Source organism: Passer domesticus, chromosome 11 (genome assembly GCF_036417665.1).
Source record: "Passer domesticus isolate bPasDom1 chromosome 11, bPasDom1.hap1, whole genome shotgun sequence".
Classification (NCBI taxonomy): Eukaryota; Metazoa; Chordata; class Aves; order Passeriformes; family Passeridae; genus Passer; species Passer domesticus.
Genome location: NC_087484.1, coordinates 1,588,064 through 1,612,151, shown reverse-complemented (window position 1 = coordinate 1,612,151; position 24,088 = coordinate 1,588,064). Strand labels below are relative to the sequence as shown.

Genomic DNA, 24,088 nt, shown 5'->3' with positions numbered 1-24,088 from the left:
TCCTTGTGCCTGCTGCCTCGGAAATCCCGCGCGGGAATTGCTGGGAGAGGCTGTGCCCTACATTCCCGGTTATTTTTACCTCCCGCAGGCGGCAGGGAGGGAGCGGAGCTCGGCCCCAGCGCCCACCCGGCCCCGGAGGTTCGGGGCAGGGAAAGCCAGGGGACACGGGAAAGGGGCAGGCTGGGCTTCAGGGAACATTCCTGCACCCAAGGGTGGGTTAAGCACGGGAAGGGGCTGCCCAGGGGAGTGGAGGAATCCCATCCCTGGAAAGGTTCAAAAAACGAGTGGATGGGAATGAGCCTGAGCCACTCGGGAACGTGGCTCAGTGAGCACTGGGTGATCTCGGGGGTCTTTTCCAACCCCAACCCCAACAGCCTCATTTACAGAGTCTGGCTCTTGCATGGAGGGTGAGGACACACCCCAAATGTCATTTTCATCTTTTTTTGGTCTGGACACAGCTCATGCAAGGGGCACTCAAACACCCAGAGAGTGACGGTGGGGTCACAGGCTGGGCTCACACCACGGCCCAGGCACTCCCAGGCAGGCAGGGAACAGCAGAAATCCCATCCTTCCCTCCTTCCCAAGCAGGGATTTATCCTGCTCCTAGGCCCAGCTGTTCAGGGATTCACATGACTAAATCCAGGAACACTTGCTCAGGGCAGCTCGGATTTGATTCCCCCACACCAGATGTGCCTCTAGAAAAAAAAAAAGCCTTTGTGGGATCATCACCCTGCCCCAGCTCTCCCAGCTTCCCACCAGCACAGACAGGCTGGAGCAGCTGTGGGAGGATGGATGGAGAATCCCTGGAGTCCCTGTGCAGCTGGGGCACGGATGGAGACAGCCCCAGACCTTCCTCCCCCAGACCTCTCTCCCCTGCAGCAGCAGAGCTTAAAAAAAATAAAGACACTTCATTTAAAAAGAAAAAAATTAATATATTCTGCATGAATTTTTAAGAGAGCATGAAGTCATCCTTGGTTTTTCCTGGATCTGCAGAGAATCCCATTCATGCAGACATCAAAATAAAAATCCATCCAAATAAACCATCCCCACTCTGCAATTTGCTGCATAACCTTGGCTTTGTTTGGAAAAGGATCTGTGGCAAGCTAAAAGTGGCTCCACGCATTACATAAACTCAAATTCCATTTATTCTGTGCATCAAAAGGAAAACTCCCAATCCCTCCCCTCAGTGGTACCACACAGATTCATTTTCAGTGGGACAATTTCTAAAGCTGGATCAGAAGTGCTCAAAAGGGAATTTTGAGGAGCTGATGGTGAGTCCGAGCCCAGCAAGGATTCACTGTTGGGAACGGAGAAGGTCCAGCAGTGACCCAAAGCTTGGTGCCACCCTCCCCATTCCCAGGGCTGGAATGGATCCCCCAGGAATCAAAAAAAAATGTAGAAAAATAATCCCAGAGAGAGCCAGGTTCACCTGCTGCAGCACCTGTTCCCAGGCAGGCTCTGCCCCAGGACATGGAGCCAGCCACGGAGGTGGGAAAGGCCAGGAATCATCCCTGACTCTGGGCTTGCTCCAGAGGTGGGAAAGGCCTGGAAGGAGGTGGGAAAGGCCTGGAAGGAGGTGGGAAAGGCCACCAGTCAGGAATTATCCCTGACTCTGGATTTGTTCCAGAGGTGGAAAAGGCCTGGAAGCAGGTGGGAAAGGCCAGGAAGGAGGTGGAAAAGGTCTGGAAGGAGGCAGGAAAGGCCAGGAATTATCCCTGACTCTGGGCTTGCTCCAGAGGTGGGAAAGGCCAGGAAGGAGGTGGGAAAGGCCAGGAATTATCCCTGACTCTGGGCTTGCTCCTTTTTACCTCCCGCAGGCGGCAGGGAGGGAGCGGAGCTCGGCCCCAGCGCCCACCCGGCCCCGGAGGTGGGAAAGGCCAGGAATCATCCCTGACTCTGGGCTTGCTCCAGAGGTGGGAAAGGCCAGGAAGGAGGTGGGAAAGGCCAGGAATTATCCCTGACTCTGTATTTCCTCCAGAGGTGGGAAAGGCCAGGAAGGAGGTGGGAAAGGCCAGGAATTATCCCTGACTCTGGGCTTGCTCCAGAGGTGGGAAAGGCCTGGAAGGAGGTGGGAAAGGCCAGGAATTATCCCTGACTCTGGGCTTGCTCCAGAGGTGGGAAAGGCCTGGAAGGAGGTGGGAAAGGCCAGGAATTATCCCTGACTCTGGGCTTGCTCCTCTGCTCCAGCCCCATCGGCACTGCCCGGCAGGAAGGAAGGAGTGGGCAGGCAGGTAACGATTAAAGCTGAGAGGATTAAATGAGGGAAAGGCTCCTGGCAGCTTTCCAGCTGGGTCAGCCGGAGGCAGCGATGCCTTTGGATGAGGATGAGCACGGGCTGCTGCTTCCCACGGAGCCACAATCCAGGGGCAGCTCCTGGGACCCCCACCCGCCCCCTTTTCACTGGGAAAACAAATCCAGGGGCGCCTGCCCTGCCTGGTCTGCGTTTCCTAACGATGCACCCCTAATTTAAGGTGTCAGCACTTGGGAGGTGATCCAGACAAGTTTTCCCAAAGCTTTCCCCAAACCAGCTGCCCATTGGGAATGTGTGGCCCGGGAATCCCTGGAGAGCATCCCCAGAGGGGCTGAGGTGTGAAACCCTGCCCTCCAAACCAGGGCTGGGCTCCCAGTCCAGGGCGATTGGGAAGGTGCTGCTCCGGGCAGGGCGTGCCCTGCAGGTGAGGTGGGCACCAGGAGTGAGCCAGGCCTGATTCCTGCATGCCCACGGGGCCTCAGGACACGGGAATTCAATCCATGGCACGGGCAGCACATCCCTGCCCTCAGACACGCAGGGAAAGAAACCTCAGCTTCAGCAGACACTCAAATTCTGCCGGTGAGACAATGGAATTGCCTTAATTATTCCTCTGCAGAAGGAGGAAATGATAGAGGAAATATTAGAAATTATAGAAAAATATTAGAAAAATAAAAATTATTTTCCTCTACAGAAGGAGGAAACACCTGTTATCCCCAATTCAGGGAGAAAAGAGAATTTCTGCTTCTGGGCTTGTATTTTTAGGTTTTTTTTTTCCATTCTTTGCCTTGTCCCAGGGAATTCCCAGGCTTTCTGCTTTCCTGGCTGCCCCAGCTCCAAGGAAATCATTAACAGGGCGGAGGGAGGAGCACAGGGAGGTTATCGGCTCTCCCATCCCCATTCCCCCTGGGAAAACGCTCCTTCAAAGGGATAAAGGCGGCCAGGGAGGCGATCCCTCCCATTCCCGGTGCCGCGAGCCGTGGGAAGGAGGGAGGCAGGGAAGGATGCCGGGTTATTACTCACAGCAAAGCCACATCCAGCCCTTTCCCCGGCGTTTTTGGCATTTCCCACGTTTATTTTTACACACTCGAGTCGTGCTCTGATCCCCCCCAGCCGCAAGGGCTTCACCCACAAACCTTTGGAATGGGAAGGGAAAGAAGCAGGAGCAGCAGCAAGGCAGCCCAGACATGGAATTCCTGCTGGACACACCAGGAATGTTTTCCTGCCCACAGGCATTCCCACAGGGCCTTATCAGGTGGGAAGGTTTATTTTCCAGGCTGGTGTTGGCCAACCCACCCCGCTGATACAAAAGCCAGGCTCAATAAGTGATTTTTTAATTTTTTTTTCAAATCCTAAAATAAATACGTAGCTGGAGCATGGAGCAGGTGAAAATCAGGGAGGAGTTCAAGAGCTGGGAATGTTTAATCTCAGTTTTTAGAGAATTGCAGGATCCAGGAATGGCTTGGGTGGGAAGGAATTTAAAGCCCATCCAGCCCCACCCCTGCCATGGGCAGGGAAACCTTCCCCTATCCCAGACTGCTCCAAGCCCCTCCTGCCAGGGATCCAGGGGCATCCTTGGGAAAATCCATTTCCCCTCCCAGCCAGGAATTCCTTCCTGATATCCCACCTAACCCTGGCAGTGGAGCCATTCCCTGGCTCCTGTCCCTCCATCCCTGTCCCCAGTCCCTCTGCAGCTCTCCTGGAGCCCCTTCAGGCCCTGGCAGGGCTCTGAGCTCTCCTGGATCCTTCTCCTCTCCAGGGGAACATTCCCAGCTCTCCCAGCCTGGCTCCAGAGGGGCTCCAGCCCATGGGACCCTCTGGGATGTTGATCCTCAGGGAAAGCACCCATCAGAAGGAGAGACAGGGACCCAGCCCCCAGCACACCAAGGTGCTCCTGCTGGCTCCCAAAGGCTTCCCAACCACTCCAAGCTTGCATGGAAGCAGGAATTATATCCAGCATCCCGGGATTTCAGCTCTATTTGCTGATGATTTCCTGGGAGTGAGGGATTTAGCTCCTCTTTAAGCCCAGTTAAGCTTTCCCTGGGTTTAAATCCAGCAAGAAAAATAAAGAAAAAAGCGATTATTTTTAATCAGTTAATACTCGACATCTGTTGGAAAGGGGAGTATTTGTTTGGATTACACCCATGGATAATGCCCTGCACTATTCCTTTTTTACTGAAGGAAGGTGATGCCAGGGCTTTTCCCTCATTTTGGATGTGTTGCTCTGCTCCAGGTGGGAATAAACCTCCAGCAGGTTAAGGACCCAATGTCCTTCCCTTTTCCAAGCCTTTTTTATTTCCCTGGAACTTTCTGGAGTCCTTGACAAGCAGCACCTCTACAGCCCCACCTGCAGCACCAGAGATGGGTTTGGGATAAAAACACACACTCCAAGCAGGATTTTCCCTTCCCTAAAAGCCTGGAGCAGAAGGGTACAGCAATTCCCCATCCTGATCCAAACACTTCACAGGGAATTGCAGGGACTCATTTAAGCCACCCAAGTATTTATAACTCTCCAGTGATATAAAAGCCACCAAACATATGGAAAACAAGCAGAATTTTCCATGGAAGCCATCCAGGAAGGATCAATGGTACCACACAGGCTTCGTTTGCAGCGGGACAATTTCTAAAGCTGGATCAGAAGTGCTTAAAAGGGAATTTCCAGGAGCTCTGATGGTGAGGTCTGAGCCCAGCAAGGATTCACTGCTGGGAATGGGGAAGGGAAGGATCCAGGAGAGCTCAGAGCCCTGCCAGGGCCTGAAGAGACTCCAGGAGAGCTGGAGAGGGGCTGGGGACAAGGATGGAGGGACAGGACCCAGGGAATGGCTCCACTGCCACAGGTTAAATGGGATACGGGGAAGAAATTCTTCCCTGTGAGGCCCTATAATGGATTTTCCTAAGGATTCACCATCCCTGGGAGTGTCCAAGGTCAGGCTGGGCAGGGCTTGGAGAAGCCTGGGATAGCTGCAGGTGTCCCTGTGGCAGGGATTGGGACGGGATAACCTTTACATTCCTTCCCACCCAAACCATTCCCTGTCTCCATCAATTCATCTCCAGCACTTCAGGAGTGTGGGGAGACAGCACAGAGAAGCTCCAGCTGCCTCCTTGCAATTTGATTTATTTCTATTGTTAAGAATCAACAGTTCTTGTGGAAATGCAGCATTCCCAGTGTGCAGGATCTATGGAGCACACCAGCAGGAAAAATCAGGTTTTATCTGAGCATCAATAAATCCACGAATTCCTCACTCTGCAGCACAATTTGGGAGAGGATTTGTATAAATCCAACGATTTTCCCCAGTTCTGGCTGGCACACACAGACAGTGCAGACCTGGCACTGCAGGAGAACAGAGGGATTGGGCTGGGTGGGATCTGCCTGAGCTGATCCAAGCAAACCTGACCCACCCCCGAGCAGGGACAGCTGTCCCCAGAGAATTCCCCGTGCAGAGGAGCACAGGGTGTCCCTGCCTGCAGCTGCTGTGCCCCAGCTCATCCCTGTGCCTCTGCCAGGAGCAGCCTGGCACTGCCAGCCGGGGCATCACACCCTCCAGGGAACCAACTCCGCCTCCAAATCCCATTTTCTGCTCCAGCCTGGGCTGCACTCATGGGTGCTGGCAGCACCCATCCCCTCCCAAACCCATCTGGAAAAAGTCTCAGCTGTATTGATCCAGAATAAACCAAAAACATTAAAGTGACCCATAAGGAACACCCTCATCTGATCTCTGATAACAAATTTAGGATTTTTTATCAGTCCTGCTCAAATCCATGGGCAGCACATCCAGGCTTGTCCAGCCAAATTTCCCCATCCCTCCTCTCCCATTTATTTGGTTGGTTTTCATTTTTCCAATATAAATTTGCAATATTTGAAAAGAGATTTGAAAAATACAAATTTGCCCCCTCCAGCCCCATTGAAACAGCAGCAGGGAGAGGAATTAATGGATTTTTCCAAGAGGGGAAAAATGGCCCAACAAGGGGTTTTCCCTCAGGATGAAGGACAGGGTGGGACAGCAGGAATTATTTGGAAGCCTTGCTGGATTTGGAGCACAAACAGAAATTCCACGTCCCCTACTCAACACTTCAGTGACTGCTCGGGGGAATATTTCTGGATGGAATAAAAAAGTGGCAAAACCCCTGGAAGTGCAGGTTCAGGGAAGCCCAAGCTGATTTAAATCCAGGGGATTCATTCATTTATTAGTCCTGAGTGTGGTGTGTCCAGTGTGCTGCACCTGCATTCAGCCAACAACAAAAATCAGGTTATTAATTAGAAATAAAGCACTGAGCCAGAGGGCAGAATCTGGGAACGGCGATGGGATTATCCCACTGCTATCCCTTCCAGCCCATCCATCCTTTTCTATTCCCTTTGTGCTTCCTGGTGGCAACAGCTGAGAGGCCTCATTTCTTTATGGCTTTATTTTGTAATTGTAATTGCAAAAGGGGTGGCAAAAGCCCAGGACTGGACTTGCAGGCTGAAAAAAATAAACACAGCACGCGACAAAGTGGATATGGAATGAAAAAATGTGTTTTTAAACTGAGCCAAACACCAAAAATAGGAATATTCTGAGCCAAACAGGTGACAGCAGCGGCCTTTAAATGCCTCCTCAAAAAAGGAGTGACTTTGCAGGGACAAATCTTCCTCTGAGTCATGGTCAGGACAAAAATAGAAGGGGATTTTTCCCTCAGCTCTGAAGGCTGATGCCCATAACTCCAAAACTTTTGGCAGAAATCCACTCTTTTTGAGGGGCCTCCTTAAAATATGCACCAAAGGGTCCCCAAATCCGAGAGGTTCAAACCCTGCTGGGATCAGGGATTTTGGGAAGGATGGAGCAAACCCAGCCTGGTTTTTGGGGCTGGATAAGTGCAGGTGCAGCACACTGGACAATCAGGATTAATTAATGAATTAATGAATCCCCTGGATTTAAATCAGCTCTGTTCCCTCAGCCTGCACGGCCAGCCTGCAATTCCAGGGATCCTGCCACAATTCAAAGGTTTCAGATTCCATCCAGAAATGGCTTTTGGCCCCAGACCAGGAACTTAATGGTTGCTAAGGAGAGGATGTGGGATTTCTGTACCTGCTCCCACCCCAGTGGCATTTCCATGGAGTCCCTGCTCTCCCTGCTCTTCCTTCAGGATCATTTTCCATTTCCAGCCTTTAAGAAGTGGATGTAAAGATGATTTTTGGAGCTTGCCTCCCAACCCCAGGGTCACTGGGAGAAAGGAAAAAAATGAATCCTCTTGTCTGCAGCTGCCTGTCTCACAAAGGTGATTCCTCCTCACTGGGTGTCACTGCCAGCTCCAAAAACAATTCCCTCAGGGATGAGAAATCCTGTTCCTGCTCTGCTCTGGACAGCCACTGAGAGTGCAGACTCAGTAATTCAAGTAAGACAGGGCAGGCACAGCGAGCAGGAGGCTGAAAAAAGCTAAAAATAACAGGATAAGCAAGGGTGGATCCCAGCTGAGCCTCATTAGTCATGGAGCGAGGGAGCTGCTGGTGGCACAGCAGCACCATATAAGAGCAAGAAAACAACTCTGGTCTCTTAAATCTCCTTTTTTTCCTCTCCTGTTCTACCTCAGGCATTCTTTTCTTGCTCTGGCAGCCTGCAGCTTTTCCTGGAATCTTTCCCCAGGATGGAGATCCAGGCTGGTTCATTTGAAGGTGTCTGCTGGAATTGGGCCAGTTTTTACAGACAGGCACGGGAGGGGTCACTAGGGGTTGGATTTAGGATTTTTATTTTTTTTCCATTGACACCATCAGATTGAGCCTTTGAGTTGAGCCATGGAGTTCCTGGTGGCAGGAATTCCCAGGAAAGGCAGAGGATTCACTGGGATGGGCACCAAGGTGTGAGCTGCAGTTTTATTTTGAGATGGAGCCACAGGACAGCAGAGGGATTGGGAAGGAAAGGGGGGCTTAGGCTGGGCTGGAGCTGAGCCTGGCTCTGGAACCAGCTGGATTTTCAGAAGAAAATGGAGAAAGGGAATGGGGGGCAAGGGGAAGGAAAGGAGGTGGTGATGTCTTGTGCAGGCTGCCCTAGAGCAGAGGCTGGCCAGAGTTCCAGAATAAAGCAGGGATTGATTCCAAGGATCTCCTCCATGGATCCCCCTTGGGCAGCACCAGAGCCCAGCCAGGGCTGCCCCCAGGATGAACCCAAATGGTCCCAAAATGCACGAGCGCTGCCGGGGTCTCTCCCTGGGCTCAGCTCTGCTCCATTTGCATATTGGAGTTGTCTAATTATAACTTTAGGTTATGAAGTCTTATTTCAGAATCTGGAAAGTATAAAAGCTAAAACCTGAGGTAGCAGTGGCAATGGTAAGACTGGGTGCTACAGCAGGGAATTCCAGCTCTGATGGACAGTGTAAATCTCCCTGCTGTGTGGGGAGCACAGGAGCGCTCAGCTTCTCCAAGGAATTCTCATCTCCATGCTGGGAACAGCAGCACAGGGATACTCCTGGTGCCTTTCCCCAGGGAAAGTTTATTTTCCAGGAAACTGTTATTTCCCCACCAGCTACAAGCTTACAGATTTCCCTCCACATCCATTCCTGTAGCAACCAAAATCCTCTTCTAAAGCTGCAGCTGCGGCCTCGCTGACACCTCATCCCTGGGATTCCCTTGGGATCAGGGCACGGAAAGGTTGGACCCAGGCCTCCAAATATTCCCGTTTGCTTCTGGTTTGATTTGGGCCAAGACAAACCCACAAACCCCAGAGTCACTGAAAGCCGTTCACGGGGCCTTGAGCGGAGTGTGGGATCCGCTGGGCAGCGCTGGCTGAGCTCCAGAGATCCCAAAGGCCTCCAGCATTCCCAAAGGGCCCAGAGCTCCCAAAGGGCTCCAGCATTCCCAAAGGGCTCCAGAGATCCCTAAGGGCTCCAGCATTCCCAAAGGGCTCCAGAGCTCCCAAAGGGCTCCAGAGCTCCCAAAGGCCTCCAGCATTCCCAAAGGCCTCCAGCATTCCCAAAAGCCTCCAGAGCTCCCAAAGGGCCAAGGAATTCCCAAAGGGCCCAGAGCTCCCAAAGGCTCCCAGAATTCCCAAAGGCCCTCAGAGCTCCCAAAGGCATCCAGTGTTCCCAAAGGCCTCCAGCATTCCCAAAGGGCACAGAGCTCCCACAGGTCTCCAGCATTCCCAAAAGGCCCAGAGCTCCCAAAGGCCCCTGGAATTTTCAAAGGGCCCCAGAGCTCCAAAAGGCCTCCAGCATTCCCAAAAACCTGCACTGTTCCCAAAGGCCCTCAGAATTCCCAAAAGCCTCCAGTGTTCCCAAAGGCCTCCAGAAATCCCAGCACTCCCAAAAGCCTCCAGAATTCCCAAAAGGCCCCCAGCACTCCCCCAGCAAGCTGTGGAAGCCTCTGGAATTCCTTTTGGAGCTCTCCAGCCCCTCTCCTGAGTAGCAGCCATTCCAGTTGTACATCCCAGTCATTCCAGGAGTATGAAATGTAGGGATAACGAGGAAGGAGGGATTGGGAATGGGGAACAGAGCTATCCCAGAACAGCAGCTCGGTTTCCTGGGAATAACACACATTTCTGCTCCATGCCAGAGGGATGGTTTGGGGAACAGCCCAGGAGCAGCACTGCCAAACTCATCTTGCAAAATATATTTATTTACATGGAATGTGGCACATGGGAACAGGTGTAAAATGTGGGAAGCCCTCATCCATGTGATTTATGGACAGCATGGACTGGTATTTCCTGGGAACAGGCACAATTCCTGCAGCCTCTGAGCAGGAAGAAGCGCTGCCTGAGCTCTGATCACCTGTTTTGAGCCATTTAAATATAATTAATATATGGAAATATCAGGCAATTTGTCCACTTGAGGATGGATTCCAAGAAATTCCAGGAGAACAGGGGGTCAAGGCTGTATCCATGATTTTCAGGAGCATGTCCTGATTTTCACCTACTCTGCCCTTCCCAGAAACAGACCCGTGGAAAAGGTCCTGGAGGAGTTTTTCCAGCAGGATGTCTCCCTGCTGCTCCCTGCAGCTCCCAGGCCAGCCTAGGGAAATGCCAGGCTGGGAATGTTCCTCTCAGGAAAAGGCCTCTTGGATCTTTGTGGGGCCCAGCTGAAAGTTGCCTTTCTGCTTTTAAACCAAGAAATAATAGATGAGAAAGCAGCAGAAGAAAGGAAAGAGCAGCTGGGATGAGCCAGGAAAAATGCTAAGAGCTTGGTTATATTATGCATTCATGCAAATGCAGAACACTGAGAATTCCACATGGAAAAATGATTCCCACAATTATTTTTGTCTGAACTCCTAAGAGCAGCTGATGATCAAACACCTGCCAGGCCAAGCAGCCAGAGCAGAGGATGACCCTGGTACAGAATGCTGCTATTTCCCCAAATCCCTCTTTAATAAATCCAATATAGGAATTACACGGAATAAAAAGTTTGGATTCAATTTTTAATAACTCACTAAAAGCATTTGGATTCCCCAGGGGCCACGCACACCAGCAGCTTTTGTGTGCATAAAGAATCCAGCACTTTAATAGAGTTCTCTTTTATTTTTTAACATTGCCTCACCATAGAGGGGATTAAATCTCAGCCTGGCACTTCTCTTTCCTTGAAAATCCTATTTCCTCTCGGATTTCCAGAGGAGCAGCAGGAATAAAGGGCCCTGGGTGTGATTTTCTCATTAAAGGAGATCTATAGATCACTGAGCTGCACTCCCAGATGGGGGCTATAAATAAAATCTCCCACTCTGGTGACGCAAACGGCTCCCCAGGGAAAGATGAGGTGCCCCAAAATGATCCAAAGGCTTGGAAGAGCTGGAAAACCTCCAGGGAAAGAGGGATTATGGAGCACCTCATGTGAAAGGATAATTGGAAGAGGGAAAATCATTTCCCACTGAGTCCATGGGAGCAAGATTGATTTCAGAGCCAGAGCTGGAAGAGAGATTTTTAAATCTTTTTAGTTCTAACTGAAGAAATTCCTACACAAAAGAATTATTTGGGATTGAGGAGCCTGAACACACCAAATTCTGCTTTTCTCTGCCCCCTCAGCAGTGTTGCTGTGCCCAGAATCCCACAGGAATTCCTGGATCTCGGTGGCCAGCCTTGGAAAACATTGAACTGGGCACATGATGGGATTATCTCAAACAGCTTCATTTTTATAAAATTAAATTAATACCTACAGTGAGACATTGGGAGAAGCTGGGAAATCACATTTCCTCTCCATGGGGATTACACCCATCTTTGCTGAATTACACTGGGATTTTATATATCCTTACAAAAGGTTTTCTCCTCCAAAAAGTCCATTTTCCCCACTAAATCTGATGCTCCCTTAAAGCTCCTTTGGGCTGCAGCACCTCCTGAGGAGATGGGGACACAAATTTATGTCCCTGATATTGATTTTCCTGATTTTTTGCTGTTAGGAGTAGGAGTAATGACGCTTTGAGCAATTTCTTCACAGTTTCTACACAAACTTTATAAAACAATCAAGTGCTGCACCTGCTTTTCCAACCAGTTAAATCCAAACCACCTTAAATCCAGGCAGAGAGGAAGAAGGAAATAAATCACAATTCCTGCAGTTCTTATCACTGCTAAGGCAAGCCTGCTGCTCTCAGAAACAAAGTCTGTGAGGGTGTGGGGGACATTCGGAGCGTTATTTACAATATTTAAACAAATCTTTAAATACTTAAACGATATTTAAATCGTTTAGAATAATTAGAACATCCCTGAGGTCCCTGGTGTTTTGGGGTCAGCACAATCCTGGTTTTCCAGTGCTCCTCAGCAGATTTTCAGCATGGTTTGGGTTGCACTGAATAAACTCTTTTTTGTCTGGTTTTAAATATCCTCTGCCTACAATTTCTCCCTCCATGTTCATCTGGATTTTCTACAATTCCAGGTGTTCCAGACACCACATCCCACATCCATCCTCTCCATCCACAGGGAAAATGACAGGTTTTGCACAGCACAGGGCAGTTGTGAGAATGAAACCCCCCCTGCCTTGCATTTATCCCACTTAATAAGCACGGAATATTTGCCTAAGTACATAATTATTATCCTGGGAAATCAAAATTCCTGCTGCCTGCTGCTATTCCAACCTGAGACACTTGGGTTCAAGTGGGAATTTGAAGAATTAGAGGAGGGGTGCAAGGCTCTAGAATCTCTCTATTAAAAAAAAATAAAAACACTGTTCTGAAATATTCCAAATTTTGCTTGGCATAAAGGGTCACTCCTCTCCTTGGAAATCTTTTGCATTTCCTACTTGTGAGTCCCAAACACCAAAAATACTCATTTACAATAAATGTACAGACGTTTTACAGAGCCAGATCATAACAATGATCCCTTAGCATCACATTAAAGGGAGATTCACTGCTGCCTGCACGGCAATTAGTGCTAGAAAAATCCAACTTTTCCAGCTTTGCCACATCCCACAGGAAAGATTCACTCACCAACCGACTGGGCTCCATCACCTGGAGGAATTCACATTGTGGCAGCACTGGGATGAAGGAGAATCATCCATCCAGGCAGGATCCAAGGCTGTTCCCTCCTGTGGTGGGCACTTCCTTTGAGGAAAGGCTCAGCAGCAGTGATGGGAATCGAGTTTTCCCTCAGGATTTTTAATCCTGGGAGTTTTGCCTGGCCAGGTTTGGGAAGCAGCAAAGGCTCATCCTTCCAATCTATGGAATTCCCACCAAGCAGCTCCAAAATCCCTCGGGATGTTTTCCCAGGGAATGGCACTGCTCACTTGGGCAGGACCAGCAATCTCCCAGCCAACCTTTGAGCTGGGTGCGAGGTGGCCAAAGTCCAGGGCTCTCCTGAGCCACCAGGAGCAGGGATGGAGCATTCCTGCAGCTCATCCCACCCCAGGGCACTGGAACAACGCACAGTTACAGCTTTGTCCACACTCAGAAGGTTTGTTTTCCATGTCAAAGCCTCACAGCAAATTAATTGCCCTGGAGAAGCTCCCTGGTGATGGAGTTCCCTTTTCCAGCTGCCTGGGAAGGAGTTTGGTGCTCAGATCCAGCAGGGACAGGAGCTGTCAGGTGGACAGGGAAGGTCTGGCTGAGCAATGACAGAAATGCAATTTCCTGCAAGCAGAAATTCCCACCCTGACAGCTCCTGGCTGGAGAAATTCCTTCCAGGCATTAATCCCTGCTGTTCCCTGCTCCCATCCCAGACATTGTCGCATCCCTGGGGAGGAGGGAGCTCACATTTTTATCCATCAATGAAGGCTCATTTGCAGTGAGAACCAGCCCACTGCCAACCTCCAAGCCAGTATTTGCTCCCTGAGTGTCTGGGCCAGCGCTCCAAGGTGAGTCAAGGCTTTACACCAAAGGTCTGGGCTGGATCCCAGCCCCCATTCCCAAAAATCCTGCTCACCAACACTCCCACGTGGCACCTGTTGGCTCCATGTCTCTCCTCCCTTGTACCAAGCTGGTCCATACATTTCTCCCTCCATTCTGGCTGCTCTAATCCACGAAAATCAGATTCCTGCCCATGGCCAATGATGAAATAATTTCAAGATTTTAGCCCATGCTTTGAATTCGTTTCACATTTTCAGGGAGACACAGGCAAGAAAGAGGTATTCACATGGCCCCTGCTAAATTCCATCCTGCATCTTCTGGAATATCCTGGGTTAACCCTGAAGTCTTTCCACAGAATCGTTAAGATTGGCAATGCCCTCTAAGACCACCAGATCCAAAAATGAATCCACCACCATCGTCTTCCCTGTTAAACCACGTCCCCAAGTGCCACTTCCACACTTTTTGAACACTTCCAGGAGGTTCCCAGCTGCTTTCAAACACAGACCTGAGGCTTTTCCACCCTCCCCAGGGGGAGCTCAGGGCTCTGGGTGCTCCCTGCTGCCTTCCAGGGTCGCTCCGTGGCAGCCGGGATGGGACAGCTCCGAGGAGCACCATGCCCACCTCCAGAGGCTCAGCACAGCCTGGAGGATCAGCAGCCCACGGAAAGACACAAATGTAACTCCCTGAAGCACTGGAAATGCAGGAGTCCAAGTGTCTGGACATATGTGTCATTCCTTGGATTCACCGCCACAGGAAGGGGATAACCACCATCGGTCTGTCTCAGCACAGGCAGGAGTGTTCCAGGGATGGAAAGATAAAATCCAGCACATCCTTCCCCATCCAGAAAGCTCCTGGAAGCTGCAGGGATGAGCTTTCAGCAGCACTGCCTGCACTAAGCCTTGTGGGCAGCAAAATTCCTTGGGCAATTCCATCCCTCCCTCCCTGCCCAGCCTGTCACGGCCGAGTCTGCCTGAGCCACCTCCCCTCCTGCCAGTGCTTCTCTAATTGACTCCAGAATTTGCAGATATTCTTCCCAGCCAATCCCTCCTATTGATTGTAATTATCCTCGGAGAGGCAATGGGAGGAATATTAAAGCCATTAAGGCTGATTTGGATTTGATTCGAGCCATTAGAGACACAGCAAGCGGAGCCTCGCCGCTTCCCCGGCACCTCCACAGCTCCTCAGGGCCATAAATCACCCCGTGGCACATTTGGTACCACTTTGGATGCAGCCAGGAGTACAGGAAAGGAGGACAAATGGGAAAAAAAAATGGGAGGGGGTGGCTTCCTGCAGCTGGGTGAGGAGATTGAGCCAAGCATCTCCATACGAACCTTCTGAGCTCCAAGTGCCTTCAGGAAAGAGGCTTCTCCTCTTAGGCGGAGTTCAGAAAACTCCAGAGTCACCTGATGCAGCCCACCAGGCTTGGAGGGACCTCATCCACTCAATCCAGCTCCAAAACCAGTCATTTCACCCTTTTTGGGGCAGAAAGACAGGAATATTCTCCATTTCTAGACCGCACCTGCCCACCTGGCCCCTGCTGTCATCCCACCCCGAGAGCAGCCTGCCCGTGGACATGGGATATCCAGGATGGACACGGATCCATCCAGGGCCATCCCACCCCGCTGGAACTCTGCTCCTCTCAGCAGAGGGGCTGCCAGAGCCAAGCAGAAGCTCCAAAACCTTCCCAAATTTCCTGGTAGGAGTTTTGGGGCACCCCCAGCCTGTGTGCAGCCTGGCCTCGCGCCCCTGGAAGCTGCCCAGCAGCCCTGCCCACGGCACTGGTATCATCCATGTTCCCTTCCCAGCCTTTGCAGCACTCAGGGCACATCTCGCAGCCAAGGATGTCACCAAGGTCCCTCCTCAATTAACCCTTCCCTGCTCTGCAGCTCTCCAGCCCTCCTGCGTTCCAGCCCAGCCCCCCTGCCTGGAAACTCCTAAAGGCTGCTGGGGCTGCCTCAGGGTGGGAATTTGGGAATTCCCTTCTCCTGCGAGCCAGCATGGCCCTGTCCCTCTGCACAGTCCTGGTGACGTGGCATCTTCTGTTTGGACTGAGACGTTTGTTTGGTTTTATTTATGTTACACTTTTAGAAGTTGTGTGTTACAGTATTCTATTCGAACAAGGTAAAAACGGTGATGTATTTCTTTTTATAAGGTTTTTTAAGGATAAATTGTTTCATTAAGAAATGATGTTTCAATTATTTTTATCTTTAACTTAACTAATTATTTGTGTTTTGTAATATGTTTTTTTTACTTAATTACATAATATTACTTAAACTTATGAAGAAGAAGGTGTAAAAGAAGGTTAAGAAGGACTAGTTTCTGTGTTAAAATTTTAATCATTTTACATATATTACTATATTTTAAAACTTTAAACTTCAAGTTTTGTACTATGTGGTGTTATAGACTTTTACATAAACTGCACATTTAACTATTAAACTACACCTTTATAATCATTAACACTAAACTGCACATTTATAGTCTTAGTTTTATTATTTATATATATTTATATAGATATGTATTTATATAGTTTTATTTATATATTTACTTTTGGAACTTATATTTATATATGTAATAAAGATATATTTATATATTTAATTTTATTTATATATTCAATATTCATATTTATTTATATATTCAATTGTGTTTTATTATATTTCTATAAATATTGTATTTATATTTATATATTTAATAAAGATATATTTATATTTTTCCTTATATACTTATATATTTATAGATTTGACTTATATATTTAATTTTGGAAGCTTTTTCCGTGTCTGTGGGATGGAGCAGGCAGGGACCCCAGGGAGAGGAGCAGGACCAGGGAGCAGCACCTGCCCCTGCAGGGTCACTGCTGCCCCCTGCCCTGCCTTCCCCTGGGGCATGGCAAACCCCAAGAAAACCAGGTCCTGACAGCAGAAAAACCTCGATTTTAATAATTTTAATAAATCATCTTAATAAAATCACCTCAGTCAAACCTGTCTCTGGATTCCTGGGAGCAGCAAGCAGCCGAGGAGACGCTTCCAGTCCGAGCTGCTTCCACACGCACCCCGATTCCCCGAGCCCTGGCATCCCCCTTTTCCTGGCCTTTCCAGCAGGCAGAAGGAGCAGCCCAGAGCAATTCCCTGCTTTTGCTCCCTGCCTGCCTCCTCTCCATGTTTACAAACACTCGGGCTTCCAGCAGGGCAAGGCAAGGGTTCCTTATAAACACTGAACCGCGGGGAAATGTCAGGGGCGGGGAAACAAAAATAAAACCAGGGGTTTTCACTTCAGCCTGGGAGGTTTTGGGGTCATGCAGCTCGTGGGACACTGGGTGCTCACAAGACACGGCCAGGGAGGGGAAATGTCCCTTCCCAGCCGGCCAGGAGGGGAAATGTCCCTTCCCAGCCGGCCAGGAGGGGAAATGTCCCTTCCCAGGTGGACAGGAGGGGAAATGTCCCTTCCCAGCCGGCCAGCAGGGGAAATGTCCCTTCCCAGCAGCCCTTCCCTTTGATCCCGGGGGGAAGGAGCAGAGCTGGAACACCTCTTCCTCCTCCTCACCCCTGGGAGCCAAGGGAAGGGGAATCCTGGAGCAAAGGTGCCTCCAGGACAGCTGGGGAGCTGAGCAAAGTCTCTCCAGGGCCACAAGCACTGGGGAAGTCACATCTGCAGGGTGGCAAACCCCAGCTCCTGGGAGGGAGGAGAGCTGCAGCTCAGTGCCACCCCTGGAGAGGCTCTGCATGCCCTGGGCTCCTCTGGGGGTCCATCCAGGCCATTCCAGCCCTGGATCTGCACAGCAAAGCTCCCAGCCCAGCTCTGCGCGGGACAAGTCAGGGCGTGAGGCAGCCTGAATTCCTTCCAGGGCCTCTGAGCCTGCAGGAGGGAATGGGAGGATGGAGGAGGAAAACCCTGACAGGGGTAGAATTCCTTAGGTGACAGCTCACCTGGTTAAGCTCATGCCTGGAGGCAAAGAGTTTCCAGCAGTGCCAGCAGAGCTGACCAGATAATGCTGGAGAAATCTGCTCCCAAACCACAAAAATGAGGTGGGGTTTTTTTTTTCTTTTTGGTGTTTTTTTTTTCCTTTTTTCCAGGCTGAGTTGCTGCACAAATGACTGTAATTAAAGCTGTTACCTGTCAGTTCCTCAAGGCTCTGAGGCTCCGGTGTTCAGGCTTTGGAAAAAAGCATCCCTGCATGGCAGCAGTCCCACTCATCCCTCAGCTTACTCATCCTGCCCAGCACCCACCCAGATTTGTCACCAATTAGTTGTAATTCAAGGATTCAGGGGGAAATCCCCACCTCCCCGAGCGAGGTGACTTCACAGGAAGTTAGGGCATGGAATGCCTTTTAAACAACAAAAAAATCATGGAAAAAAATCATGTGTGCCAGAGGCAAGGCCACGGGGCACGGCTGGCGAGGCACACGGCGTTCCTCAGGCATCCAAAGGCTCCTGCAGAGCTTGCAGAGAGGTTCGGAGCATTCCTTTGGAGTTCATGCATCATGGAAGAGCCTCAGCCCTGCCGTGTCACCGCTGGCTGCAGTGCTCCTTCCCCTCTCATCACTGCAGCTCAGAAGTTCTGTGCAATTCCCAAATCGCCCTGATAATGGGATCAGGCCCCTATTTACAGGGGTTTCTGTAAAACAGCACCGGGGGGTGGTTGTGGCTGACAGCAGGGCCTTGGGAAGGTTCTTTCCCTCAGGAAAGGAGAGCACCCAGCGCCAGGCTGGCACCGCTCCCAGCCTGGGAAAAGCTGATATTCCCTGGCCTCTCCAAGGGACCCAGCTCTGAGACAGCCTGGTGGTGGCACCAGGCTCCTGCCGGGGACACCAGCCCTGCCACATGCCTGGAGCTGCAGGAACCAGCCCCACCAGGGCCCAAGGATGCTCCGGGAAAGTTGGAGAATCATGGAATGCTTTGGGATGGAAGGGACCTTAAAACTCATCTCATTCCCTGCCATGGCAGGGACACCTCCCACTGTCCCAGGTGCTCCCAGCCCTGCCCAGCCTGGCCTTGGGCACTGCCAGGGATCCAGGGGCAGCCACAGCTGCTCTGGGCACCTGTGCCAGGCCTGCCCACCCTCACAGGGAAAAATTCCTTCCCAAAATCCAATCTAAATCCACCATCCTGCAGCTTAAAGCCATTCCCTGTGTCCTGTCCCTCCATCCTTGTCCCCAGTCCCCCTCCAGCTCCCCTGGAGCCCCTTCAGGCTCTGAGCTCTCCCTGGATCCTTCTCCTCTCCAGGTGAGCCCCCCCAGCTCTGCCAGCCTGGCTCCAGGGCAGAGGGGCTCCAGCCCTGGAGCATCTCCACGGCCTCCTCTGGCCTCTCTCCAGCAGCTCCGCATCCTCCCGCGGGATCCGCCAGCCGGGCAGCATCCCTCCAGGCGGGACCCCCGCACCCCGCTCCGCGCCCCATCCGCGCCCCGCCGCGCTCCCCACTCACCGAGGCGGGGCTGGCCCGCGCCTTGCGCTCCTGCTCGCGGCACTGCAGCCCGGCCAGGTGCCTCTCCAGGGCTGCCCAGTCCATGGCCGGGGGCTGCGGGTCCCGGGGGGGCCGCGCCCCGGCGCTCCGCCGCTGCGCGGGGTCCGAGCGGGGCGGGGGCCGCGGGCAGCGCCGGGCAGCGGCGGCCGCGGGGCCGCGGCGGCGCCCATGGGCGGCCGGGCACGGCGGGGACCCCCCGTCCTCCTCCTCTTCCTCCTCCTCCTCCTCCTCCGAGTCGCCCAGCGCCGCCAGGTCCAGGCTGCCGGGGGACGGCGAGGACTTGCCCTCCGAGCACGGCGTGGCTTTGCTGGAGTTGGATTCCGAGCTGGAGCGGCTGCTGCCGGCGTCGCTGCCTAAATCCATGCCATCCTCCCGGGAATCCTGCCGGAGAGAAGCGGAGGGCGGCCGCGTCAGGGATGCCCGGAGCGCGCTGCCCGGCGGGCACGGGAAGCGCCGGCCCGGGGCCGCCCCCGCGCTCCGGAGCCGCCGCCGGCGCGGGGCGGCCCCGGGCGGAGCGGGCGGGGGCGGAGCGGGGCCGGGCTCCGGCTCCGCCGCTCGGGAGCTGCGGGAAACGCCGGCTGGCGGCGAGGAAACGCCGCTCCGGCGGGCAGAAAACCCCGTGCTCCTGGTATTCTGCTCGATTATTCTCGGTTTGGCTTTATTTTTGAAAATTAGAGCTGAGGTATTAGCTGATGTTGTCGTGGTAGCTATTGTAACTATTTTTTTGTTACACAAAAAAAGAATTATATTTAAGCGTTACTCTTTATTCCCACGGCTGTTGGGTCGGGACCATCCCAAGCGATCCCAAGCATAAATCCAGGCTGGTAAGGGAATGGATCAAAGCAGCCCGGAGGGAAGGGGTTGGGGGTGGTGGTGGAAGAGAAGCTCAGCCTGACCCGGGCACAGGCACTGACAGCCCCAAACCCCCGGTGCCAGGCTGATCCCAGCGGGGGCAGCTCGGGAGGGGGATTCTGCCCCTCTGCCCGCTCAGGTGAGACCCCACCTGCAGAGCTGCCCCAGACCTGGGGGCTCCAGAGGATGTGGAGCTGCTGGAGAGAGGCCAGAGGGGAGCAGGGGCTGCTGCAGGGCTGGAGCCCCGCTGGAGCCGGGCTGGCAGAGCTGGGAATGTTCCCCTGGAGAGGAGAAGGCTCCAGGAGAGCTCAGAGCCCTGCCAGGGCCTGAAGGGGCTCCAGGAGAGCTGCAGAGGGACTGGGGACAAGGATGGAGGGACAGGACCCAGGGAATGGCTCCACTGCCAGAGGGCAGGGATGGATGGGAGATTGGGAATTGGGAATTCCTGCCTGGGCTGGGATTGCCAGAGCAGCTGTGGCTGCCCCTGGATCCCTGGCAGTGCCCAGGGCCAGGCTGGACACTGGGGCTGGAGCACCTGGGACAGTGGGAGGTGTCCCTGGGACAGTGGGAGGTGTCCCTGCCAGGGCAGGGGTGGCACTGGGTGGGATTTAATGTCCCTTCCAACCCAAACCATTCCATGATGTTATGGCTGGGTTTGGGGGGAGGTGGCACTGTCTCTGTGTGGGGCTGTGGGTGACTGCAGGGAGTCACAGCGAGTGACAAAGAGTGACATCCTCCCTCCCACGCCCTGAGGGACCACAGGGACACGCAACAAATCCCTCCTGCCACCCTCTCCCTTTCCTTCCTTCTTTAAAAGTAATTTAAAGTAACTCGTTAAGAGTCTCCTATAAATAACTCCGCTAAAAAAAACTAATCTAGTTTCTGCATTCTGGGTCACCGAAGCCAAGTTTAACACGCAAATGTTCCCATTCCCAACTCCACGGCAAGGAGACCTTTTAAGGCTCTGTGGTGAAATGGGAAGCATCAATCCCATGGCTCAGGAGCTTGCACACAGGGTGTGGAGATGTGGCAGCAGCCAGCTGCCCTCTGCTCCTGCAATCCAACCCTCTGGGTGTGCAGGGGCACTTCAGGGCCAGGGGAGAACCAGCAACCCTTAACTGGAGCGTTGAAACACTGCATCGGGTTAGGAGCTGATGTTGGGGCAGGGTTCTGTGTGAGAAACACCCTTGAGGTCACCCACGAGAATCAAAACATCTCTGTGTTATCCGCTCTGTCTCCAGCACAAATCCAAAATATAATTCCAGCCTGTCCTGGGATGGGGGAAATGAACTCTACCCCAAGAGCAGCACGGGGGGTTAAAAATGAAAGGTTGTGCAGGGTGGGGAGGTGGCCATGGCACAGACACCCGGGGAGTGGGCACAGCTCAGGGGCAATCCCCCTGCGAGGTTCCCCACGGCCTGGATGGTCAGGAATTCCTGAGGGATGAGAGGGAGAAGGGAACTCCTGGGGCTGCTGAGCTGCTCCTCCTGGGCAGGAGGAGGGGAGGGGTCTCCTGTGCCGGTCTGACCCTTCATCCCCCTCCAGGGAGGGGCATCCCGACAGCCCTGGGAGTACCCAACCCCACCGACATCACACGGGACAAACACTGGGAACAGGTTTCAGTGCCCTGGAGCCATCCCCTCCTCTCCCTGTGGGGTGGGAGAACTCAAACTCAACTTCAGAGTCATCTTGTCCCTGTCCCAGGCTGCTCCCTGCCCCATCCAGCCTGGCCCTGGACACTTCCAGGGATCCAGGGGCAGCCCCAGCTTCCCTGGGGTTCCATCCCAGCCCTCCCCAGAGCGAGGAATTCCTTCCCAAGGTCCCTGTGGCAGTGGGAAGCCATTCCCCCTCGCTCTGCCTTGGTTAAAAATCCCTCTCCAGCTTTTCTGGAGGAGACTCTGACCCCCAGGCAGGGCTTTGGAGGGATAAAGGGGCCGGGATCCACAGGGAATATCACAGGGTTTATTTGGGATTAACCTTTCCCTTGAGGTGTCTCCTGCAGGTGCTCAGCCCGGATTATCCCAATTTTCTCTCCTGACCCCCAGGAGCAGCTGAATCCCTCCCTGTTCCCAGCTGATCCCTGCTTCCCTCCCCGGCTGCCTGGTGGCTGAAACTCCAGAAAATCAGGAACTGCAGAGTGCAGTTTTAAAAATAATCCCAGCAAATGGCAGGAAGGAGCAAAATCCTGGAGATGAATTGCTTGGGGAAGAGGTTTCACCACAAGGTTGGGAGGGGGTGGCATTTGACACAGTTTGTGTGGTGCAGTTCTTTATTTGGGGCTGGTTTCACGTCACCACCCGCCTCAAAAAGGATTTTTTGCTGAGCAAAGGAGGAGCTGCCTCACTGCTCCCAGGCTGGGCACAGTTTGATTTATGGGATCTTCGCTGGGGAACTTTCTTCCCTTCATCACGAGTGCACTGATAATGTTTTGTGGAGGACAGGAGCGCTTCCCTCTCCCTGAATTTCCCAGTGTGGAATGTGGAATATCATTAAACCAGTGGCAGGCACTTCCCAACCCAAATTTTCCCATTTTAGTGGGATAAAGCTGCTTCAGCCTTCACTCCATTCATGCTTTAAGGTGCCAGACCTTGCAAATCCCTCCCTGCTGCCCTGTCCTCAGACAAATTTGTTTTCTTACAAGGTTTAACACATCACCCATTTTTCCAAGTTTCCCTTTTTTTTTTTTTTTTTTCCTCCACTGCAGACAGATCCAATCATTTCTGACCTCGTAGTAAACCCTCCTCACTTCTAATTATACACAGGGAACATATTTCTGCTCGACCTGCTCAGGAAGGAGCCAGCTCTTGCTGCACAAATGGCATTTCTCTCTTCCACAAACCCTTTTCCAACACCATGGAAAACCTGGGATTTGTAGGAATTTTCAAGGGTGTGAACACAAACCCTTGGAGATGAAAGAATCTGGCTCACAGCTCTTTTATTCAGTGCAAAGGAGGTTTAATACAAACAAGAGTTGTGGGGTTGATTCTGAGGCAGAAATCTATCACAAAAACCAGATTTTTATTCTCTTCCTGGTGTTTGTTCAAAGGCAGTTTGCTGATTATCATAAGATTTAAATGGATTTGATTTTTCTATTTTGGCACTGCTGTAACCCCATTCCAAAATGGGTTTCTTGTGTTCTCTCCTGCTACACTGCAGAAGTTTTTGGGTCAGAGAAGGAGGAAATCAGGGAAATCACAACCACCCTTAAAGCACCATAAATGCCTAAATATGGGAACGTTTCTGCCAGCTGGGTCTTTATCCCAACACCCTCATGTCCACCCAGAGCTCCCAGATTCTGTTTTTACTTTAAAATCTGGGGTTTGGGTTTTTTTTTCCTTGAACTGACTCCCACAGAGAGCTGAGCACTGTCCCTAATCCCAAATCCAGGTGGGATTTGCCAGGGAAATGATGCTGGGATAAAAACATCCTTGGGATAAAGCAGGAAAGGGAAGTTTCCTCTGAACACAAAGAGTTTCCCTTTCCCGAAAGGAAAAGGACTGCCCTGAGATCAGGGCACGTTTCCTTTTCCTGCTGTGAGCATTCCTGGGGTTTGTTCATTCCATGGGCAGGAAAAAGCTGCCAGAGTTCAGCTGGGAGAGGGGAAGGTGCCCTGCCCAGGGCATTGGAACTGGATCAGCTTGAAGGTCCTTTCCAGCCCAAACCACTCTGGAATTCTATGATTTGATGATTCTGGGATAAATACTCTGGCAGAGTGGAATATTCTACAGCTTATCCATACAGAAAAGTTGTCTCCTCTCCAAAAACCCCATAACACCTTGCAGTTCCTTTGCACTCCTGTTATCCCAACCCCTGCCTTTGGGGTCAGGAGAACCAGGATGCCCAATCTTTGTTTTTGGGACCAGGAGCACTGAGATGCCCAATCTTTGTTTTTGGGACCAGGAGCACTGGGATGCCAATCCCCGCCTTTGGGATCAGGAGCACTGGGATGCCAGTCCCTGCCTTTGGGGTCAGGAGCACTGGGATGTTGCCCTGCCCCAGGTTTTCCAGCCCTGTGTATCCCTGAGATTCCAGCAGCCCACCCCGAAATGCCAAATTAAGGCCAATTAATTAAAGAATAGGCACGGTGGGGACTCACCTGCAGCTCCCGGGGGGGCAGGGACAGGATCCACGGGGCTGCATTCCCCTCTGGAATGCTGCATCCTCCCTCAGGAAGCTGCAGGGCGCAGGGGTGCCATGGCACAGCATTCCTGCCCTTGTGGGCACTGTTCTCCTAGCGCTCGGATTTGCAGGTTTAACTCTTTACATTTAGCAAATTAAATTTAGCCCATTAATCCTTTGCTTACTTCAGA

At 52.1% G+C, this 24,088-nt stretch overlaps 1 protein-coding gene across 3 annotated transcripts in view; it reads right to left on the bottom strand.

Moving 5' to 3' along the window:
• SCHIP1 (schwannomin interacting protein 1) overlaps positions 1-24,088 on the bottom strand; it is an 83,668-nt gene that overhangs the window by 17,939 nt on the left and 41,641 nt on the right. For 2 of the 3 annotated variants that reach the window (XM_064385084.1, XM_064385085.1), the window contains one exon: positions 18,888-19,307. In XM_064385084.1, the coding sequence (XP_064241154.1) occupies positions 18,888-19,307 (420 nt within the window). Of the gene's footprint in view, positions 1-12,617; positions 12,882-18,887; positions 19,308-24,088 lie in introns of those variants that run through there. The other variant, XM_064385087.1, reaches the window with a different exon arrangement.